At 42.2% G+C, this 17,931-nt stretch overlaps 1 protein-coding gene across 15 annotated transcripts in view; it reads left to right on the forward strand.

Annotated features, from left to right (window-relative positions):
• AMBRA1 (autophagy and beclin 1 regulator 1) overlaps nt 1-17,931 on the forward strand; it is a 198,378-nt gene that overhangs the window by 96,709 nt on the left and 83,738 nt on the right. For all 15 annotated transcript variants that reach the window (XM_054439737.2, XM_054439746.2, XM_054439747.2 and 12 more), the window contains 2 exons: nt 5,256-5,336; nt 5,757-5,857. In XM_054439737.2, coding sequence (XP_054295712.2) covers nt 5,256-5,336; nt 5,757-5,857 — 182 coding nt within the window. The remainder of the gene's footprint in view (nt 1-5,255; nt 5,337-5,756; nt 5,858-17,931) is intronic.

The following is a 17,931-nucleotide window of genomic DNA, read 5'->3' on the forward strand; positions in this document are numbered from 1 at the left end:
ACTTTAGGATTCTAGAATTAGAATTACTGGGCAAGTAAAATACATATGAATATTTGTTAAGAGGAATGCAGAAGAAGAGAAAGAAAATGGAGCACGTCTGGATTGTGCTTGGGCTTAGAATGGGAAAATACAGCAGGAAAGAATTACGCAGTGGGGGTTTGGGGGAGGAAGACATAACCCTTAGATTTATATGCTTATTTTTTAACATAAAATGCACAATAGGAATGTGGATTTGCATAATGTAGGCAGATGAAATTAAAAGGTAACATAAGGGAGGAGAGGAATTTGTAAATGGTAATTATCTCTTGTATTACCATTCCTTGGAGAAAAATGAAGGCTCTGTAGTTCCAGGAGACCTATGCTATTAGCTATTCCCTATGAATGATATCAGCTGGGGCTGTGCCTGCCTTCCAGAAATCAAAGCCCTTGCATATGTGCACAGTCATTGAAAGTAGAGACTGGGGCCTCAGTTTCTAACCAACAGCACTCCAGTAAGGAAAGGAGTTGACCAAGATCACTGTGCTCTCCAGGGACAGGAATACCAACTAGGCCTTCTGTTGTCTGGAGATTGAGTAGAAACAGAGCAGCATAGGGAAACAAAAAATTTTTTAATAGTCTAATTGTCAGCAAAGTCAACTGTATACTGTCAAGAGGACAGTGGCCTTTTGAGCTTTTTACTGCAAGAGCTTCATTTATAAAGGCCCAAGTCAGAGCCATTTGTCACTGAGGAGCAATGACAACCTGACTGTCTGGTCAGGACTCAGACAGCAGTCTGTAGGTGCATTTTTCATTCCTTCAAATTACAGCCTCTCTCTGAGGCAATTAATCCTAGACATTTAGCAAAAGAGCTGCTGCTGTGTTTCTCCCTTGTTCTGGAAATACATCTTCTTGTATTCAGCACTTATTTTGGATACTTGATTGTTTGAAGGGTGTTTTTTTCTGGTAAAATCTTTGAAAAGAAAGTATTTTCCCCCTACTCCTTCCCAAATACCCCTCTGAGAGTTAATCAGAGATGCACAGAGTTCAACAACTGGGAAAGCCATTAATAACCCAGCCAGCTTCTATCCTGCTGGCTCAAAGTCAGCTTCTGGCTGTTGGAATTGATGAGGGTTTCTCTGGTGTTTCCCTGAAAAGTATTCCTCCTGTGTTGGAGGAGCAATACCAACATATTTGTGTACTCTGTTCTTCACACTTTTAAGTCACTACCCTTGGAAAGGGTGTTGGCTATGTTGTTAGAGCCCAGTATTTAGCACCCTTCACTGTTCCTAAACTGTCTGGGTCTGCCTTTCTCTCACTTTTCATCTGGCAAATATCTTCCAATTCACTCATATTCAGTCTCTGCCTGCCTGACCAAATTTGTCTCCTTCTATCTCATAGAGCCTTGGCTTGATGTCGACCTTGTATCAGCACAGAAGTGAGTGGCAGATTTCTGTGTAGTTTTCTAAATATATCATTATTTTAAGTACTTTTAATTATTGTGCTCTTCTGTTGGAACTTATCCCTCTCCCTTCAGTTCTTCCCCTAAATATCCCATGCATTGAAATTTCTTTTCCCACCTCAACCCATTATCTCTGAATCTTCCCCTCTTTCTGAACTATAGAATCTAGAGAGTCATCAGTTAACCGTTTCTGCCTTTAGTTATTTGGAGCTGTGCCTTTGGTCCAGGATTTCTGTGTACCAATAGTAAAACTGATGGCCTTTTCCCCTCTTCTTGTTGAACTTGTCCTTTTGTAGTATATTTTGACCTTTGCCACCTTACCCATTCCAGTATTCAAGGTTTTACCTGCTCAGTAAATGTTTGAGCTGGTTTGGTTATAGGCTATTTTATCCTAGAGGTCTGTGGGTTCTTTTCTCCCATAGGCAGCATCTCATATTGTGTTTATTATGTTTCACATTTTCCTGGTCATGCTGGGTCCTCTCCTGTCATTTCTCCTTCAGAGTTCTCAACACTTGGAATTTGAAATCTTCTCTGCCTTGTATTGAGATGACATTTAGCTCCTGTTTCTCCATTCTTAGCCAAGATGTTAAATAAACTGAGGACCAGCATGAGCACCTCCCCTTACTTAACGTGTTGCCTCTTTTATGATGCCTCGTGTATCCTTCAGTCTGAGACTGCGTGTATTTGAGTCAGCTGATCTCATTCTTGTTTTCCTCTATATATCCTCCAGTAATCTCTAAACACTATAAAGCCATTATCTCTGACCATACTTTGCACCCTCTCTTTTCCATCAGTTTTTAAAAATGTTGGTAAAATACACATAACATAAAATTTATCATCTTAACCCCTTCCCTTTATTTTTTTATTTTATTTTATTTATTTATTTATTTTTGAGACAGAGTCTCCCTCTGTCACCCAGGCTGGAATGCAGTGGTGCACTCTCGGCTCACTGCAACCTCCGCCTCCCGGTTCAAGCGATTCCTGTGTCTTAACCTCCCAAGTAGCTGAGATCACAGGCACTCGCCATCACGTCTGGCTAATTTTTGTATTTTTAGTAGAGATGAGGTTTCACCACGTTGACCAGGCTGGTCTCGAACTTCTAACTTCAAGTGATCCGCCCGCCTCAGCCTCCCAAAGTGCTGGGATTACAGGCGTAAGGCACCACACCCAGCCCCCTTCCCTTTTTTAAAAAATGAAGGGATAAACTGAATCAGAAAGAAATTATTTTTAGGTTTTAATGGCAACAAAAAGATGCTTGTGACCTACGTTGTACGGGCCCACATTTTCTCCAGCCCTGGGGTTTACCCCTTTTTCTCTGTTGTCTTCTTGTGTTCTTTCACCAAGCTCTGTGTTACCTTTGGGCACTGGCAACTGCTCAGTACTGTCCAGTGCACTGGCTTCTCCTTCCCTGCTCTTCAGCCCTTCTAACGAGAGATAGATTCGTGTTTGTTGTCCAGAAGGAGGTGAATCTTTGGATCTTGCGGGAGCAAATTGTCAGCTCTGTAATGTGATTCTGGGAAGGCCAGCTCTCTCTCATGGGTGTGGAATAATTGGATTTGCCCCATGATGCTTCTTTTCTAGCTTTATTTTCTATTTTTTATTTTATTTTATTTTATTTGAGACGGAATTTTACTCTTGTCGCCCAGGCTGGAGTGCAAAGGCACAATCTCAACTCACTGCAACCTCCACCTCCCGGGTTCAAGCGATTCTCCTGCCTCAGCCTCCGAACAGCTGAGATTACAGGATGCAACACCATGCCTGGCTAATTTTTTGTGTGTTTTTTTTTTTTTTTTTAGTAGAGACAGGGTTTCACCATGTTGGCTAGGCTGGTCTTGAACTCCTGACCCTAGGTGATCCTCCCACCTCAGCCTCCCAGAGTGTTGGGATTACAGGTGTGAGCCACTGTGCCCGGCCTGCTCTCTGTCTTTTTAAAAGAGATGAGAGTCTCTTGTTACCCAGGCTGACCTTGAACTCCTGGACTCAAGCAATCCTCCCACCTCAGCCTCCCAGGTAACTGAGACTACAGATGCACACCACTGTGCCCAGCTAGTTTTTTATCTTTTTGAGGCTTAGAGGCCTCCACCCTTTCCCCCACTTAGGATCCTTTTTAACTTCAAAATATTTTCTAACTCCTCTTATGATAATTAGTTGTACTTTGTTCAGTACTAATTGATAAGTGAAATATACAATAATGAAAAGCTATCATGAATTCAATTGCACTTTTAAATGAATTAGTAATTTATCACAACAGTAGTATATTTGAAAAATAATAGTACGCTTAATTTGGAAACTGTCTTATTTGTTTGGTATTCAGCTACTCCTCTGTGTACATGTATAATTTGTGGGCTCCCCAGTAACTGCAGTCTGCTGGTCAGGAACTCCTGATTCCATTATTCTCTTTAACCCCCCTTTTACATTCCATATAGTCTTATCTCTTTCTCCTTGCCCCTCCTTTCATCTGCAGAGTTTCAGGTCAAAGGAGTAAGATATGTTAAGGAACACAGTGTACGCTTTCTCTTTTGGGAAAATAAAAACCAAATACTTTCAATGGATCAGCTTCCAATATCTCTGGTATTGGTTTGTCATTTAATGCTCGGCAGCCAATTCTACCAAGATATAAAAACCATCATAGACTTTTGTTTCTGGCTTGTGAAGTTCCCAGTGGTCCACTTAAAAGCCAAGTGTTGCCTTAACTTCAGTTTCAGGGCCAGTTTGAAGATTATCTCATTGATTTGAAGATAATCCAAAGGGAGAATTCAGAAAATATCCCAAATCAAGCTCTCAAAGGTTCATTTATTTTGTGGAGTTGGTTAAGCCGCTAATTAACTGCTCTGTCCAGCCAGTGCCCTTTGGCTTATTATTCCTTTGATGTACTGGAAACTAAAACATGTGAAGCTCCTTTCCTCTTCTCTTGTAGGAAGCAGTGAAGTGTAGTGGAAAGATCTAGGACTTCAAAGTCCAATCTTCCTTGAATCCTGCCTTAACCACTTACTAGTTATGTGACCTTGGTATTTACCTCTCTGGTCTTTAGTCCGCTTCTCTGTAAAATAGTGATAATACTTCGTGGCCTACCTAGAGGAATTAAATGGGATAACATATCAATAACCTTTGTATTGGAACCTAGCAGATACTTAATAAATGGCAGTTATTACTATTGCATGGACTGTTAACAGTCCATAAAGAAAACACCCAGACTTTGTATTCAAATGACCTAACATAGGATTACATTTTCTAATATTCTTCACCATTGACAGTCCGTAAAAGAAGGTACTGTCTTTTTCTTGTGCATTTTTTTTTTCTTTTACCTATCACTGATTTTTCCACATGGAAGACCTAAACAGATTTCATTTGAAGATAACCATTTGCCAAATGAAATTGGTGGGGGAATTTTTCTTCCTTTAAGACCTCCTCCCACAGCAGGCGTCTGGATAACAAGTAAAACGATAAATAATGTAAGACAACCCCCCAAGACACATTTTTCTTGCATCTTTCAATATAGAAAAAGTTTATATATATCCATTCCAAATCCTAAGATCTAAATGTGGCTTCAGTTTGAGACGCTAAGGGACCACATTAACTCACGAAAAATCCTCCTCCTTCCTGAGCTGTTGGTAAATGCTCATAAATCTCTTAGTTGAGGTTCTCCAGAAATATGTTTTATTAATATGCCACCTAATTAGTGAGCAGCCAGATGACTAATTTCTGTGGGGTCCTCTTCTAAGTGTAAGAATGTCATTTTGGGGATGTTTCCTTTTTGGGCTGTTGGGTGATTCTTCCTTAGTGACTGTCTTATGTGTAGTCTTTTTATTTTTTTCAGGGACAATGGTGACAGATCCAGGCACCGAGCTCCACGCAATGCCCGGATGTCTGCACCTTCGCTTGGGCGCTTTGTTCCAAGGTAAGAACCGAGTTGCTAGCAACAGAGGGAGCCTTCCTTAGAGCCTAGGATTTAGTTTTAAACCTACTTTCTGGTCTTTGAATTGTCCATATCTGGCATTGTTTCTTAGTGGGCCCACAGCCCAGCCCTGCTGTCTAAACTCGTGACGGATGATGGTTAGCCACATTCAAAAGAGATGAAAAAGTGGTGCTGGGAGAATCCTGTTTAAGAACAGAAGTGTTGGGGGAACTTTAGAATGAAGGGCAGAAAAAGATAGATACAAATCTGCGGAAGGACCAATCTTGGGAGATTTTATTCCTTTCTGGGCATCTGTGGATTCAGTGGGTCCCTTAGCCCAGATTTTTCAGTGTAGGTAGTTAGTATCTCTTTTGTTTCGTGGTAGTCTTTAGTCAGCTTTTCACATGTGATTCTTTCTTGTAGGCGTTTCTTGTTGCCTGAGTACTTGCCTTATGCTGGGATTTTTCATGAACGTGGACAGCCTGGCTTGGCTACTCACTCTTCTGTTAACAGGGTCCTGGCAGGTAAGGAAGTGTTTCTTTGGCTTTTGAAAATGTGAAGGGGCAAGGAGCCAGATAAAGCTTCTCCCTCCTTTACCTATGTTGATGTGATGGTGTCTTGGCATCTGTCTGAAAATTCTATTTTGGGGTCCTGGTTTGATATTCAGTTCCTTACTTCAAGGCAGGAAATGGCAAGGTTGAAGAAAAATGTTTCTCTTACCCTATTCCCACTTTCCCCAGACCTTTTTTTTTCTTTTAAATTATTTGTTTAAACCATTTGTTTCTTAATCCAGCAATTAAATTCTAGCTATGCTTTTAATTGAATGATAAAGGTGCTGTGTTTATGTTTTGGTTGGTGAGATACTCATGAGCCAGATCCTGTGATTTAATTAGGAGCTTAGTGCACACCTCTTCACTCCTTTGGTACTGCCAGCATGTGGAATTTCCAGGCAGTGTGGAATCTTCCGAGGAAGGAGAAGAGGGAGACACCCTTGGAGCTGGCTCAGAAATCTCCACAGAACAGAAAATGGGCTAGGCAAGCCCCACTGAAGCAGTTTTATTGTTTATTTACTTATTTATTTTTGAGACAGTGTCTCACCCTGTCACCCAGGCTGGAGTGCAGTGGCACGATCTTGGCTCACTGCAATCTCCACCTCCCGGGTTCAAGCAATTCTCCTGCCTCACCCTCCCGAGTAGCTAGGACTACAGGTGCCCGCCACCACACCTGGCTAATTTTTTGTATTTTTAGTAGACATGGGGTTTCAACATGTTAGCCAGGATAATCTCAATCTCCTGACCTCATGATCTGCCTGCCTCAGCCTCCCGAAGTGCCAGGATTACAGGCGTGAGCCACTGTGCCTGGCCAGCAGTTTTATGATGGTTGAATAGCTTAGTGACAGATGTTTTTGGGCTGTGAGGCATGACGTGACTGTGTTCTGAGACGTGGTGTGTGCTATTGCTTCTGGTCAGTCTCTAGAGAAGGAAATAAAGCAGAATTCCATTTTTATATGTGGCAAAGGTTGTTTCCCCGTCACAGTCTTTCCTCACCTCCCTCCCACCTCCACTGCCGACTTATAAATTTATGAATGCAAATGCATAAAAGGTATAAAAATCAAGCCACATTTAGAGGTATCTTTAATAAACGTCTTTATTAAAAGTTTTAAAATGACATTCTGTTTTGGAGAATCTGGGCCATGTGATGGTTAAAGGTAGGGAGGGATCTATTGAGGCAGTGGCACTGTCTGACTGTGAGAATGTTACAAGCTTTATCTTATGATTTCTAACCAAGCTGCTGTGACAGCGTCAAGGCCATGGGATCTGGCCTTTCCTAAATAGTATGTTTGATCCAACATCAATGCTTAGAAATTCCAGAAACCTCAGTGGTTTCTCTGTCAGACACCAGGACTTCATAGGCTCTGGCCTGGCAGGAGAGCAGACTACACCACAGTCTCCTGACAGCCTCATCTGAGGAGGCTCTGGTCCTAGTTGTAAAGCAGATGCTGTGGCCCGTGCCTCTCCTTGCCTGGCACTTCTGTGTGGCTTAACCGAAGGCACGTTAAAGCTTTTCACTGGCAGATAATAACTTGCTGCCAGGCAATACTCCAGAGCTCTTCTCCACCCTTCTTTGTTCCAGACATCTGCCTCCACCGCCCCATACAGCACCTCCTGCTTCTCTACTGCCGGCAGATCTCTGTTTCCTTGGCATTTAGCTTTGGGGGAACAGCTGTATGTTGTTTTTTTCTGCCTTGCCTCCAAGACCTCCTTACCTCAATTTCCTGTTTCCTACTTTATGCCTAGTGGTCTGACCCCAAATGGCCTAATTACATTTATGGATACCTTTGAATATAGGGGCTGTGTTCCAGTGGGCAGCTGTTTACAGATGTGAAATCTGAGAAAATCTATCAAAGGTTGCAGAATGCCATTAGGAGAAGGAACTCTAGACTCCCTAGAACCTCACTCTTGAGTTAGATTAGCAGATGGTTTCCATTCACCATTAAACTAGTTTCTACCAATTTTTCAAAATACATGTTACAGAGTGTTTATTTATCATTCGTTGATATTTTGATGTCCCTCCAGATTCTATTGGCAGTTGTATCATTTGTTTTCTTCTCTTGAGAAAATTCCAATAATAATAATACAGCAACAAAAGCCTAACATTTATTGAGCGCTTGCTATATACTAGGGAGTGTTTTAAGTGCTTTACACATATTTCGTTTCTGTCTTGCAGTAATCATATGAGATAGGTGCGATTACCTAATTAACAGTGGAGGAAACTGAATCCCAGAGGGCTAACTTGCCCAGAGTGATGCAGCTAAGAAGTAGAAGAATAGAGCCAGTGGTCTCTAAACCACCTTCCCGATCTGCCTCCTCGTAGTTGTTTTAAAGGACAAAACGTTAAAATGTCATTCTTTTTCTTAGGACTTTATAAGAGGGAGAGAGCTCCCAGGGAACTTCAGTGTTTCTCTTGTTTGTTTTAATTATTCTATTTAAATGGTTCCTAGACATAGGTTTTTATGATCCAGTGGTGCTTGCTGAGGAAAATCTTATTATGTAACCGCCCTTTTCCTGAGCCTTCTTGCCCTCCTGGATACAGATGTTTTGCTTTTTATTAAACTTACTTGTGATCATGTAATTGAGCTGCTATAATAATAGCTTTCAGAGTGAAAGAGCAATTGACCTTTTAGCAGTAAGCACTCCCAATTTTCCTGGAAAGGCACTTTGTCTTGTATGATTGGAATGAGATTGTAATGGTCCCAGAACAATTACAGTTAGAAGACATTTGTTCTACAGCTGTCATATGCCAGGCAGTGTTCTAGGTTACCAGAGTGAATAAGACAGACTATGATCCCTGCCTTCCTGTAGCTCCAAGTCTAGGTGGTTAGCCATGACTGTCTTACTCCAAACATAAGTGGAACTTTTGCATGGTGAATGGCTTTTTGCAGGGATGAAGCTTGGAAATTTGGCAGACCTGGAGGGACAAAGCAGACACACACCTGCAGTTTTAGGGGGTGTGACCAGTACTGTAGTGCCAAATGAGTCTTCAGTGGACCCTAAGCAAAGCCATTCAGAATCATCAACAAAAATGGGCTTGTGGAAAATCAAGATCTGTTCTACTTCCTCCCACAAGAGACTGAAAGCAATAATAGAAAACAGAAGCTACTATAGAAAAGTGTTATAAGGTGAAGAGTAAGTTATTGCAAAAAGAATTTTAAAAATATTAAAAAATAAAAAACAGAGAAAAGTGTTTTGATAGTCTGTTATTCATCTCTTCTCCCTTATCTTGGTGCCTTCACCTGCAATTCTGTAGGTTCCTGGTAGCCTCCAATCGGTCATCAACCCAGGCCTTTCCCCATCATCATCAGCAACACAAATTCTAGACCCGTACTTAAAGAGCCGTAAATACATTTAAAGCTATTGCCGCTCTACCAGGTAAAATTGTGGGAGAACATACAAAAGTCTGAGGAGCTCCCCCTGCTGACATTGTAGCAGACCACTAGTTCTGTGTAGTCATAGCAACTGAAATGATGGAAATGAAGCTATTGAGTGCCTACCGTGGACCAGATACTGTCTTTCCCACGTTGTCTCTTTTCATCTTTGCAACAACCCTGTGAGGTAGGTGGTAGCATTTCCATTCTGTAGGGAAGAAAACTGAGGCTCAGAAAGTTATGTCACTTGCCCAATATCACTGTGAGAGGCTGACCTGGAACTTTAAACCGGGTCTTCCTGACTCTTTAGAAGAGTTCTGTTCTGTCGTCTGTGCCATGTTTTGTTTGAGTTCAAGTAGGGAATATCTGCCAAAAGGTTCTTCAGCTTATAATATTTTTCTGCATGTTTGAGGCCTCATAAAAGTGAAATAAGAAGCTTGGCATTTGACAGCTTCCCGGTAATTACTGGAAGAACAAAAAACTTCTGAGGAATAGGGGCCTGGGTAATGTAGGGTATTAGTTGTCTGTCCTGCATAATCTTTTTGACTTTCATCCTAATGAGCATCTGCTCCTAGCAGATGTGGACCTGATATACTTAATTTACTATTTTGATTAAAATCAATGGGAAGTGTCAGGGTTTTCTTGCTCCTAGCCACAGGTCATTAGGGCCTGGTCCAGTGTCTTGAGCAAGAGATGGCTTTGTGCCCAGTTATTCTAATTTCTCTTATGACTTCTTCTTCTTCTTCTTCTTTTTAAATATAAAAAAGAAAAACTGGCCAGGCGCGGTGGCTCACGCCTGTAATCCCAGCACTTTGGGAGGCCGAGGCAGGTGGATCACGAGGTCAGGAGATTGAAACCATCCTGGCTAACGTGGTGAAACCTCATCTCTACTAAAAATACAAAAAATTAGCCAGGCATGTAGGTGGGAATTGAACAATGAGAACACATGGACACAGGAAGGGGAACATCACACACCGGGGCCTGTTGTGGGGTGGAGAGAGTGGGGGAGGGATAGCATTAGGAGGTATACCTAATGTTAAATGATGAGTTAATGGGTGTAGCACACCAACATGGCACATGTATACATATGTAACAAACCTGCACGCTGTGCACATGTACCCTAAAACTTAAAGTGTAGTAAAAAAAAAAATTAACTGGGCATGGTTGCGGGCGCCTGTAGTCCCAGCTACTCTGGAGGCTGAGGCAGGAGAATGGCGTGAACCCGGGAGGTGGAGCTTGCAGTGAGCCAAGATCTCGCCACCGCACTTGGGCGACAGAGCGAGACTCCGTCTCAAAAAAAAGCAAAAAACAAGAAAACCTTTTTACTGAACAGTGTCACTTCTCAGTACGACTTCTTTGACCTTTTACTTTTTTGGGAGTGTGTTGTTGAATTTTCCCATATTTTGAATTTCCCAAATTTCCTTCTGTTGTTCTCTTATTTAATTTGATCATGGTCTGAGAACATACTTTGTGTGATTTTATTCATTTTAATTTTATTGGAACTTGTTTTATGGCTTAGTATATAGGCTCTTCTAGAGAGTGTTACCCATGTGCTTGAGAAGAATGTGTATTCTGCAGTTATTTAGTGTAGTGTCCTGTAGATGCCAGTTAAATCTACTTGGTCGATATTATTGTTCCAGCTTTGTTTATCCTTGCTGATTTTCTATCTAGTTTGTGTGTTATTGAGAGTGGGTATTGAAATCTCTATTATTATTGAATTGTGGATTTTTCCCTTCAATTTTGTCAGGGATTTTTTTGTTTTGTTTTGTTTTGTTTTTTTGAGACAGAGCCTCACTCTGTTGCCCAGTGATGCAATCTCAGCTCACTGCGACCTCCGCCTCTTGGGTTCAAGCGATTCTCCTGCCTCTCCCGAGTAGCTGGGATTACAGGCGCGTGCCCCCAGGCCTGGCTAATTTTTGTATTTTTAGTAGAGATGGGGTTTCACCATATTGGCGAGGCTGGTCTTAAGCTCCTGACCTCAAGGGATCTACCTGCCCCAGCTTCCCAAAGTGGTGGAATTACAGGCGTGAGCCACTGCGTCTGGCCCAATTTTGTCAATTTTTGATTAATATATTTTGTGACTTTCTCATTAGGTGCACATATGTCTACGACTGATAATGTGTTCCTGATGAAGTAACTATTTTACCATTGTCCCTGTCTCTCTAGTAATATTTTTTGTCTTAAAGTCAATTTTTTCTTATATTAATATAGCTACTGCAGTTCTTTTATGGTTGTTGATTACATGACATATCATTTTCCATCCTTTTACTTTCAACCTGTTTAGCTCTTTGAATCCGAAGTGTGTATCTGGTAGAAAGCATATGATTGAAGCTTGTTTTTTATCTAGTCTGACAATCTCTGCTTTTTGATTGTTTAGTCCATTCACATTTAATATTATCATTGATATAGTTGGGTTTTTGTCTGCCATTTTACTGTTTGTTTTTTGTATTTCTAATGTTTTTATTCCTCTGTTCCTTCTTTACTGACTTCATTTGTATTAAATGGATATCATCTAATGTGTCTTTTAAATTCCTTTTTTGATTTTTGAATGTATTTTATCAGGATCAGTTTCCAATTTATTCAGACTTAATTCTGGTAAGATATAGAAACATTTTTCACTATCTGTTATTCCCTTGTGGCTCCATTCCCTTCTACCTCTTTTGTGCTGTTATATATATATTAATATTACATCTATATATATTACAAACCCAACAATATGGTGTTAACTTATTGATTGATACAATCTTTTCTCAGGCATCCTTCTGTTTGTTGCCTGGTGTGGGAAAGACAGAGCTATACTTTTCATAAAATTTACTTTTCTTTTCATCTAACTTTATTAACTTGTTAATAAAATTGTTATTAACTTTATTTTTGGTTAATAACAATTTACTTGTTATTATTGTTAACTTTATTTTTGGTTGTCCTCTGCCCCTCTCATCTCTTTTATTTTTATTTTATTTTTAGAGATGAAGTCTTGCTCTGTTGCCCAGGCTGGAGTGCAGTGACCCAGTCATGACTCACTGCACCCTCAACCTGCCGGTCTCAAGCTATTCTCCTACCTCAGCCTCCTAAGTAGCTGGAACTATAGACACACAACACCATATCCATCTAGTTTTTGTACTTTTTGTAGAGATGGGGTTTTGCCATGTTGCCCAGGCTAGTTTCTAACTCCTAGGCTCAAGTGATCTCCCCGCCTCAGCCCCACAAAGTGCTGGGATTACAGGTGTGAGCCATGGTGCCTGGCCCCTCTCATCTCTTTTATTTGTATTTATTTATTTATTTATTTATTTATGTTGAGATGGAGTCTCGTTCTGTCACCCAGGCTGGAGGGCAGTGGCACGATCTTGGCTCACTGCAACCTCCATCTCCTGGGTTCAAGCCATTCTCCTGCCTCAGCCTCCCAAGTGGCTGGGATTATAGGCGCCCACCACAACACCCAGCTAATTTTTATATTTTTAGTAGAGACGGTGTTTCACTATGTTGGCCAGGCTGATCTCGAACGCCTGACCTCAGGTGATCCGCCCACCTTGGCCTCCCAAAGTGCTGGGATTACAGGCGTGAGCCACTGCACCCAGCCTCCTCTTGTCTCTTTTAAAAACACCAGTACTCTGGTCTTAGATGTTCCCCAGTTCCCTGGTTCCTTAGGGGATTACTTTCAGGAGGACTTTTTAGTCTCACTTGGTCAACTGGGGTGGGCATCTACAGCCTCAGGCTTGCTAACTTTTAGGAATTAGCCTTATTTCACCATCTGATAGCATAGCTGTCTAATACAACAAATTGCTTAATCACTATATAGCAGATCTTCACTTGAACTGGCAAATCTGGTATAGATTAATAATAGAGAATGAAGTTAAGGGCCATCATGATATTACTTAGATGAAAGTGAACAGAAATGAATAATATTTCTGGTTTTGGGTCCTTTATCTCTTTGATCTCCCTTTATCTTTCTGCCGTGTACCCATCTGGTACCCAGTAGCCAGGCAGATAACATGAGTGGCACATTCCAACTCAACATCAATTAAGATGGCTGTTTATAAAAAAAAAACCCAGATAAATGGACAATTAGTGGTGGTGGTACTGGCTAGTGCTGCTTTAATAATTAACCCAATTACATTTCATTCTCCGGTGATGAAAGTGAAGGGAATAAGAGGCTGGCTTTGTTGCCTGGGAAACAGAGAAGTAAATGCAGTACTCCTCCCAGAGAACTCGGCCTTCACAGTTGCCTTATAGCACCAGGGGCCTTTTACCTATTTGGTGTCCACCAGTCACTGGAGCATTCGAGTCCTTTCTACCCCAGCTCTTTACCTTATCTTATACCACTAGTGAGAAGTGTGCTTATTGAGAACATGGGGCCCAGTTTCTAAGCTGAATTGCCTGTGCTTCTTCAGGCTTTTCTAGGGAAAAATACTGGACCTTGTCAATGAACTTTTCTGCTCCTTTTATATGTGTAAGTTTTTCTGTGCTTTTGTCTCTCTTTTCCCCAGGAAATTTCCTCTTGATCTTTCCCCACTTATGCTTTACCCGTGTGCCCTTTCTGTATTGTCACCTTAAAATGTACACGGCACTTTCTAAATGCTTAGTATTTTCCAGAACACTTTGGGTATTACAAAATAATTAAATGATTCTGCCCTCAGGGAGTTTACTGTCTAGCCAGGGAGTGGCCCAATATCTATGTTTTGTTTTGGCCCTGCCACTAAAAATTTACTAATTCCCCTGAGACTTTAACTACCAGTCTTGATAGATTAGCTAAGGGAGGTGGGGTGTAAGCCTGGGCTTGGATCAAGGACTTAATGTCTTTCAGTACAGTTTGAAGAAGCTCTGCAAATGTGTCCCCATTCATCTTTTGAGTGGGGCTGTAAGCATGAGTAAGTGGGGCACCAGAAGGACAGCTGTCATTTATATGGTATACTCTGTCTGAGAGACAGTATAGTGAAATGTTTTAGAGTTTGGGCTTCTTGAGGCCAGGCATGGGGGCTCACGCCTGTAATCCCAGCATGTTGGGAGGCCAAGGCGGACGGATCACCTGAGGTCAGGAGTTCGAGACCAGTCTGGCCAACATGGTGAAACCCTGTCTCTACTAAAAATACAAAAATTAGCCGGGCGTGGTAGCAGGTGCCTGTAATCCCAGCTACTCAGGAGGCCAAGGCAGGAGAATCGCTTGAACCCGGGAGGCAAAGGTTGCAGTGAGCTGAAATTGCGCCATTGCACTCCAGCCTGGGGTACAAGAGTGAGATTTTGTCTTAAAAAAAAAAAAAAAAGCCTGGGCACAGTGGCTCACACCTTGTAATCCCAGCACTTTGGGAGGCCGAGGTGGGCGGATCATGAGGTCAGGAGATCGAGATCATCCTGGCTAACACCGTGAAACCCCATCTCTACTACACATACAAAAAATTAACCTGGTGTGGTGGCAGGCGCCTGTAGTCCCAGCTACTCGGGAGGCTGAGGGAGAATGATGTGAATCCGGGAGGCGGAGCTTGCAGTGAGCCGGAGATCGCACCACTGCACTCCAGCCTGGGCGACAGAGCGAGACTCCATCTCAGAAAAAAAATAAAAAGCCAAAGAAGTATAGGTGGTGGCAGGGATGCAGTGGAAAGGGAATGCATATACACTGTCAGTGGGAATGTAAATTAGTACAAAGTAGAAATCTTAATGTCCATATGTCTGGATTGAGGCGCCACTATTTATTTGTACTTTAAGTTCTCTGTACTCTGGGGCTTCCCTAGACCTAAAATGATCTCAAAGCTTATTAAGTCCCATGGTTGTGTGCTCCTTGGAATTACTGCTCATTTTGAAGGTGCCAGCTGAAGATTCCCTCTAATCTATAATGACTCAGTATAATGCCAGAATTCTTTTACTTCTCTCTTCTTAGGTTATGATTAGTATGTGCTTTGACATGTTTTGCAACCCCTCAGAACAAATGCAATGATCTAGAAATCTGCAGAGGACATGTGAGGAAAGAGAAGGCCAAATGTGAGGTCAAAGCCCATATTTTCCAGTGGAAGCAGCAGCTTTCTTTGTTATATTTCTTTACATTTCAAACTTTCTTTAGGATTAGATATCCCCTACCTTGGGCCCCTTGTGCATGGCACAAAGCTGCAGTGAGCTGGGCCTATGATAAACCCAGGGACTCACCTCAATAGCCCTATAACATGAGATACTGTCTTTACAGGGTGAATAAAAGAGACTTGGAACAATCCTCTTTACTGTCCCATCTACTTTAGTGGTTTTTGCCAAAGTGAGCAGTATGAATGCTGGAAGTTAATAACCCATGCTAACTAACCCCCTACCTCCTTCTTTTTACCTTTTTTTTTGTTTGTTTGAGATGGAGTCTCACTTTGTTGCCCAGGCTGGAGTGCAGTGGCGCACTCCTGCAACCTCCACCTCCCAGATTCAAGCAATTCTCCTGTCTCAGCCTCCCGAATAGCTGGGACTACAGGCGTACACCACCACGCCCAGCTAATTTTTGTATTTTTAGTAGAGATGGGGTTTCACCATATTGGTCAGGCTGGTCTTCAACTCCTGACTTCAGGTGATCCGCCCACCTTGGCCTCCCAAAGTGCTGCGATTACATGCATGAGCCACCATGCCTGCCAACCTCCTTCTTTTTAAGACCCTGGGCTCACGTTAGCTTTTCTTTCTCGTTCCCTTTTCCTATCTCCAAGCAGCCTCGTTTATTCCAACCTGGCTGGAAATGCCATGGGAACTGGCGGACATCACCTCTTACCTTTTCTACCAAAGTGGAGCCAACCTGTGGTTGTTAATTTCCTTTCTTTAAAACTTGCTGATCAACAAAGGCCAGCTCTTCCCCTGGGTCCTCATGCCACTCAGCTTGAAGAGCAAGCATGGATATCTTTGTATGAGCCATGATGGGGAAAGAACTCCTGCAAATAGGTGACTGAGGCCCTTTGGGAGTGTTAAGACTCCCTTGGGCATTTCTTTTGGGTAGCTGTTGAGTGTCACCCCAGAGCCAGAGAGTCATCTTGTAACCACATACTCACCCTGTGAAGACAGTCTCTCATGTTATAGGGCTATTGAGGGGAGTCCCTGGGTTTATCATAGGCCCAGTTCGCTGCAGCTTTGTGCCATGCAGAAGGGGCCCAGCATCACTTCTACTGTCTTGAGCTGTGGGGCTACATTCTTTAGGGATGCCTGGTAAACAGATTCATGGTTTTTACTCCTTTTTTTTTTTTTTTTTTGAGACAGAGTCTCACTCTGTCACCCAGGCTGGAGTGCAATGGCACGGTCTCGGCTCACTGCAACCTCCACCTCCCAGGTTCAAGCGATTCTTCTGCCTCAGCGTCCTGAGTAGCTGGGACTACAGGCGCATGCCACCACGCCTGGCTAATTTTTGTATTTTTAGTAGAGATGGGGTTTCACTGTGTTGGCCAGGCTGGTTTCGAACTCCTGACCTTATGATCTGCCTGCCTCGGCACCCCAAAGTGCTGAGATTACAGGCGTGAGCCACCACGCCTGGCTGGTTTTTACTCTTGTGGCTCATAGCTGGTAAAGTAGAAGCCAAAAAGATTCCTTCCTAATGCAGGGAAGTTAACTGGTCCAGGGTACAAAGCAGCAAGGGAAAGCCAGACAGGAGGTAAAGGGTAGAAGTCCCCATTGGGAAAAAGGGTTTCTCCTTGTTCCTGTGAAGTGGGGTACACAGTAAACATGTGAGGGACATTTATTTTCACAAATGAAGCTGGCTAGAAAGGTGAATTGTCTCCAGAATCTACCATATTGATATAGTTAGTGCCAGTGGCTGCTTTTTGTAATATTTGCTGACTCCCAACAGAAGTGTTCACAACAGTCTTTTATGGTTTCCGTTGGACTGGTAACATAAAGGAATGACATGGAAATATCCACAATCACTCCTGCTCATTAGAGTGAAGTTTCACCCAGACAAATAGCTCTGAGATTGTGACAGTTCTATAACAGCATTTACAATTATCCAAAACATTGCCCATCATGCTGAACTGGCAGAGGGGTAGTGAAAAGACAGAATTTAGTAACTCAAGCTTAGATTTGGCCGTGAAGTAATATTATAGAGAAAAACAATCCTAAAATTCATAGGGAGCCAGAAAAGAGCCTGAATAGCCAAAGCAATCCTAAGCAAAAATAACAACAACAAAACAAAACACAAAGCTGGAAACATCACATCACATTACCTGACTTCGAATTATACTACAAGGATGTAGTAACCAAAACTTGCAAAACGTCAGGACTTTGGAATATGATATTTCAAATTTGGTAAACAAAACCAAACCCCTAAGAACATTTGTTCTATACCAAGTACTGTTCCAAGCACTTCTCACATATTAATCACCAGCAGCATTGCTATGATACACTGTCATTTTTACAGATGAGGAAACTGAGGCTAAAAGAGATGAAGTATTTTACCCAAAACCACAGCTAGTACTTGACAGAATGGGAGTTGGACCTCAGGCAGTCCTGCTCTTTTCCAACAGAACCACCATGGGGTGTGATCTGATTCTTTGTTGGTAGAAAAACAGGCTAAAATCTAATCTCAGGCTTTACCTTCAGAGAACGAAAATAGGCCGGGCGTGGTAGATCATGCCTGTAATCCCAGCACTTTGGGAGGCCGAGGCAGGCGGATCACCTGAAGTCGGGAGTTCGAGACCAGCCTGACCAACATGGAGAAACCCTATCTCTACTAAAAAT

This window comes from Pongo pygmaeus, chromosome 9 (assembly GCF_028885625.2).
Source record: "Pongo pygmaeus isolate AG05252 chromosome 9, NHGRI_mPonPyg2-v2.0_pri, whole genome shotgun sequence".
NCBI lineage: Eukaryota > Metazoa > Chordata > Mammalia > Primates > Hominidae > Pongo > Pongo pygmaeus.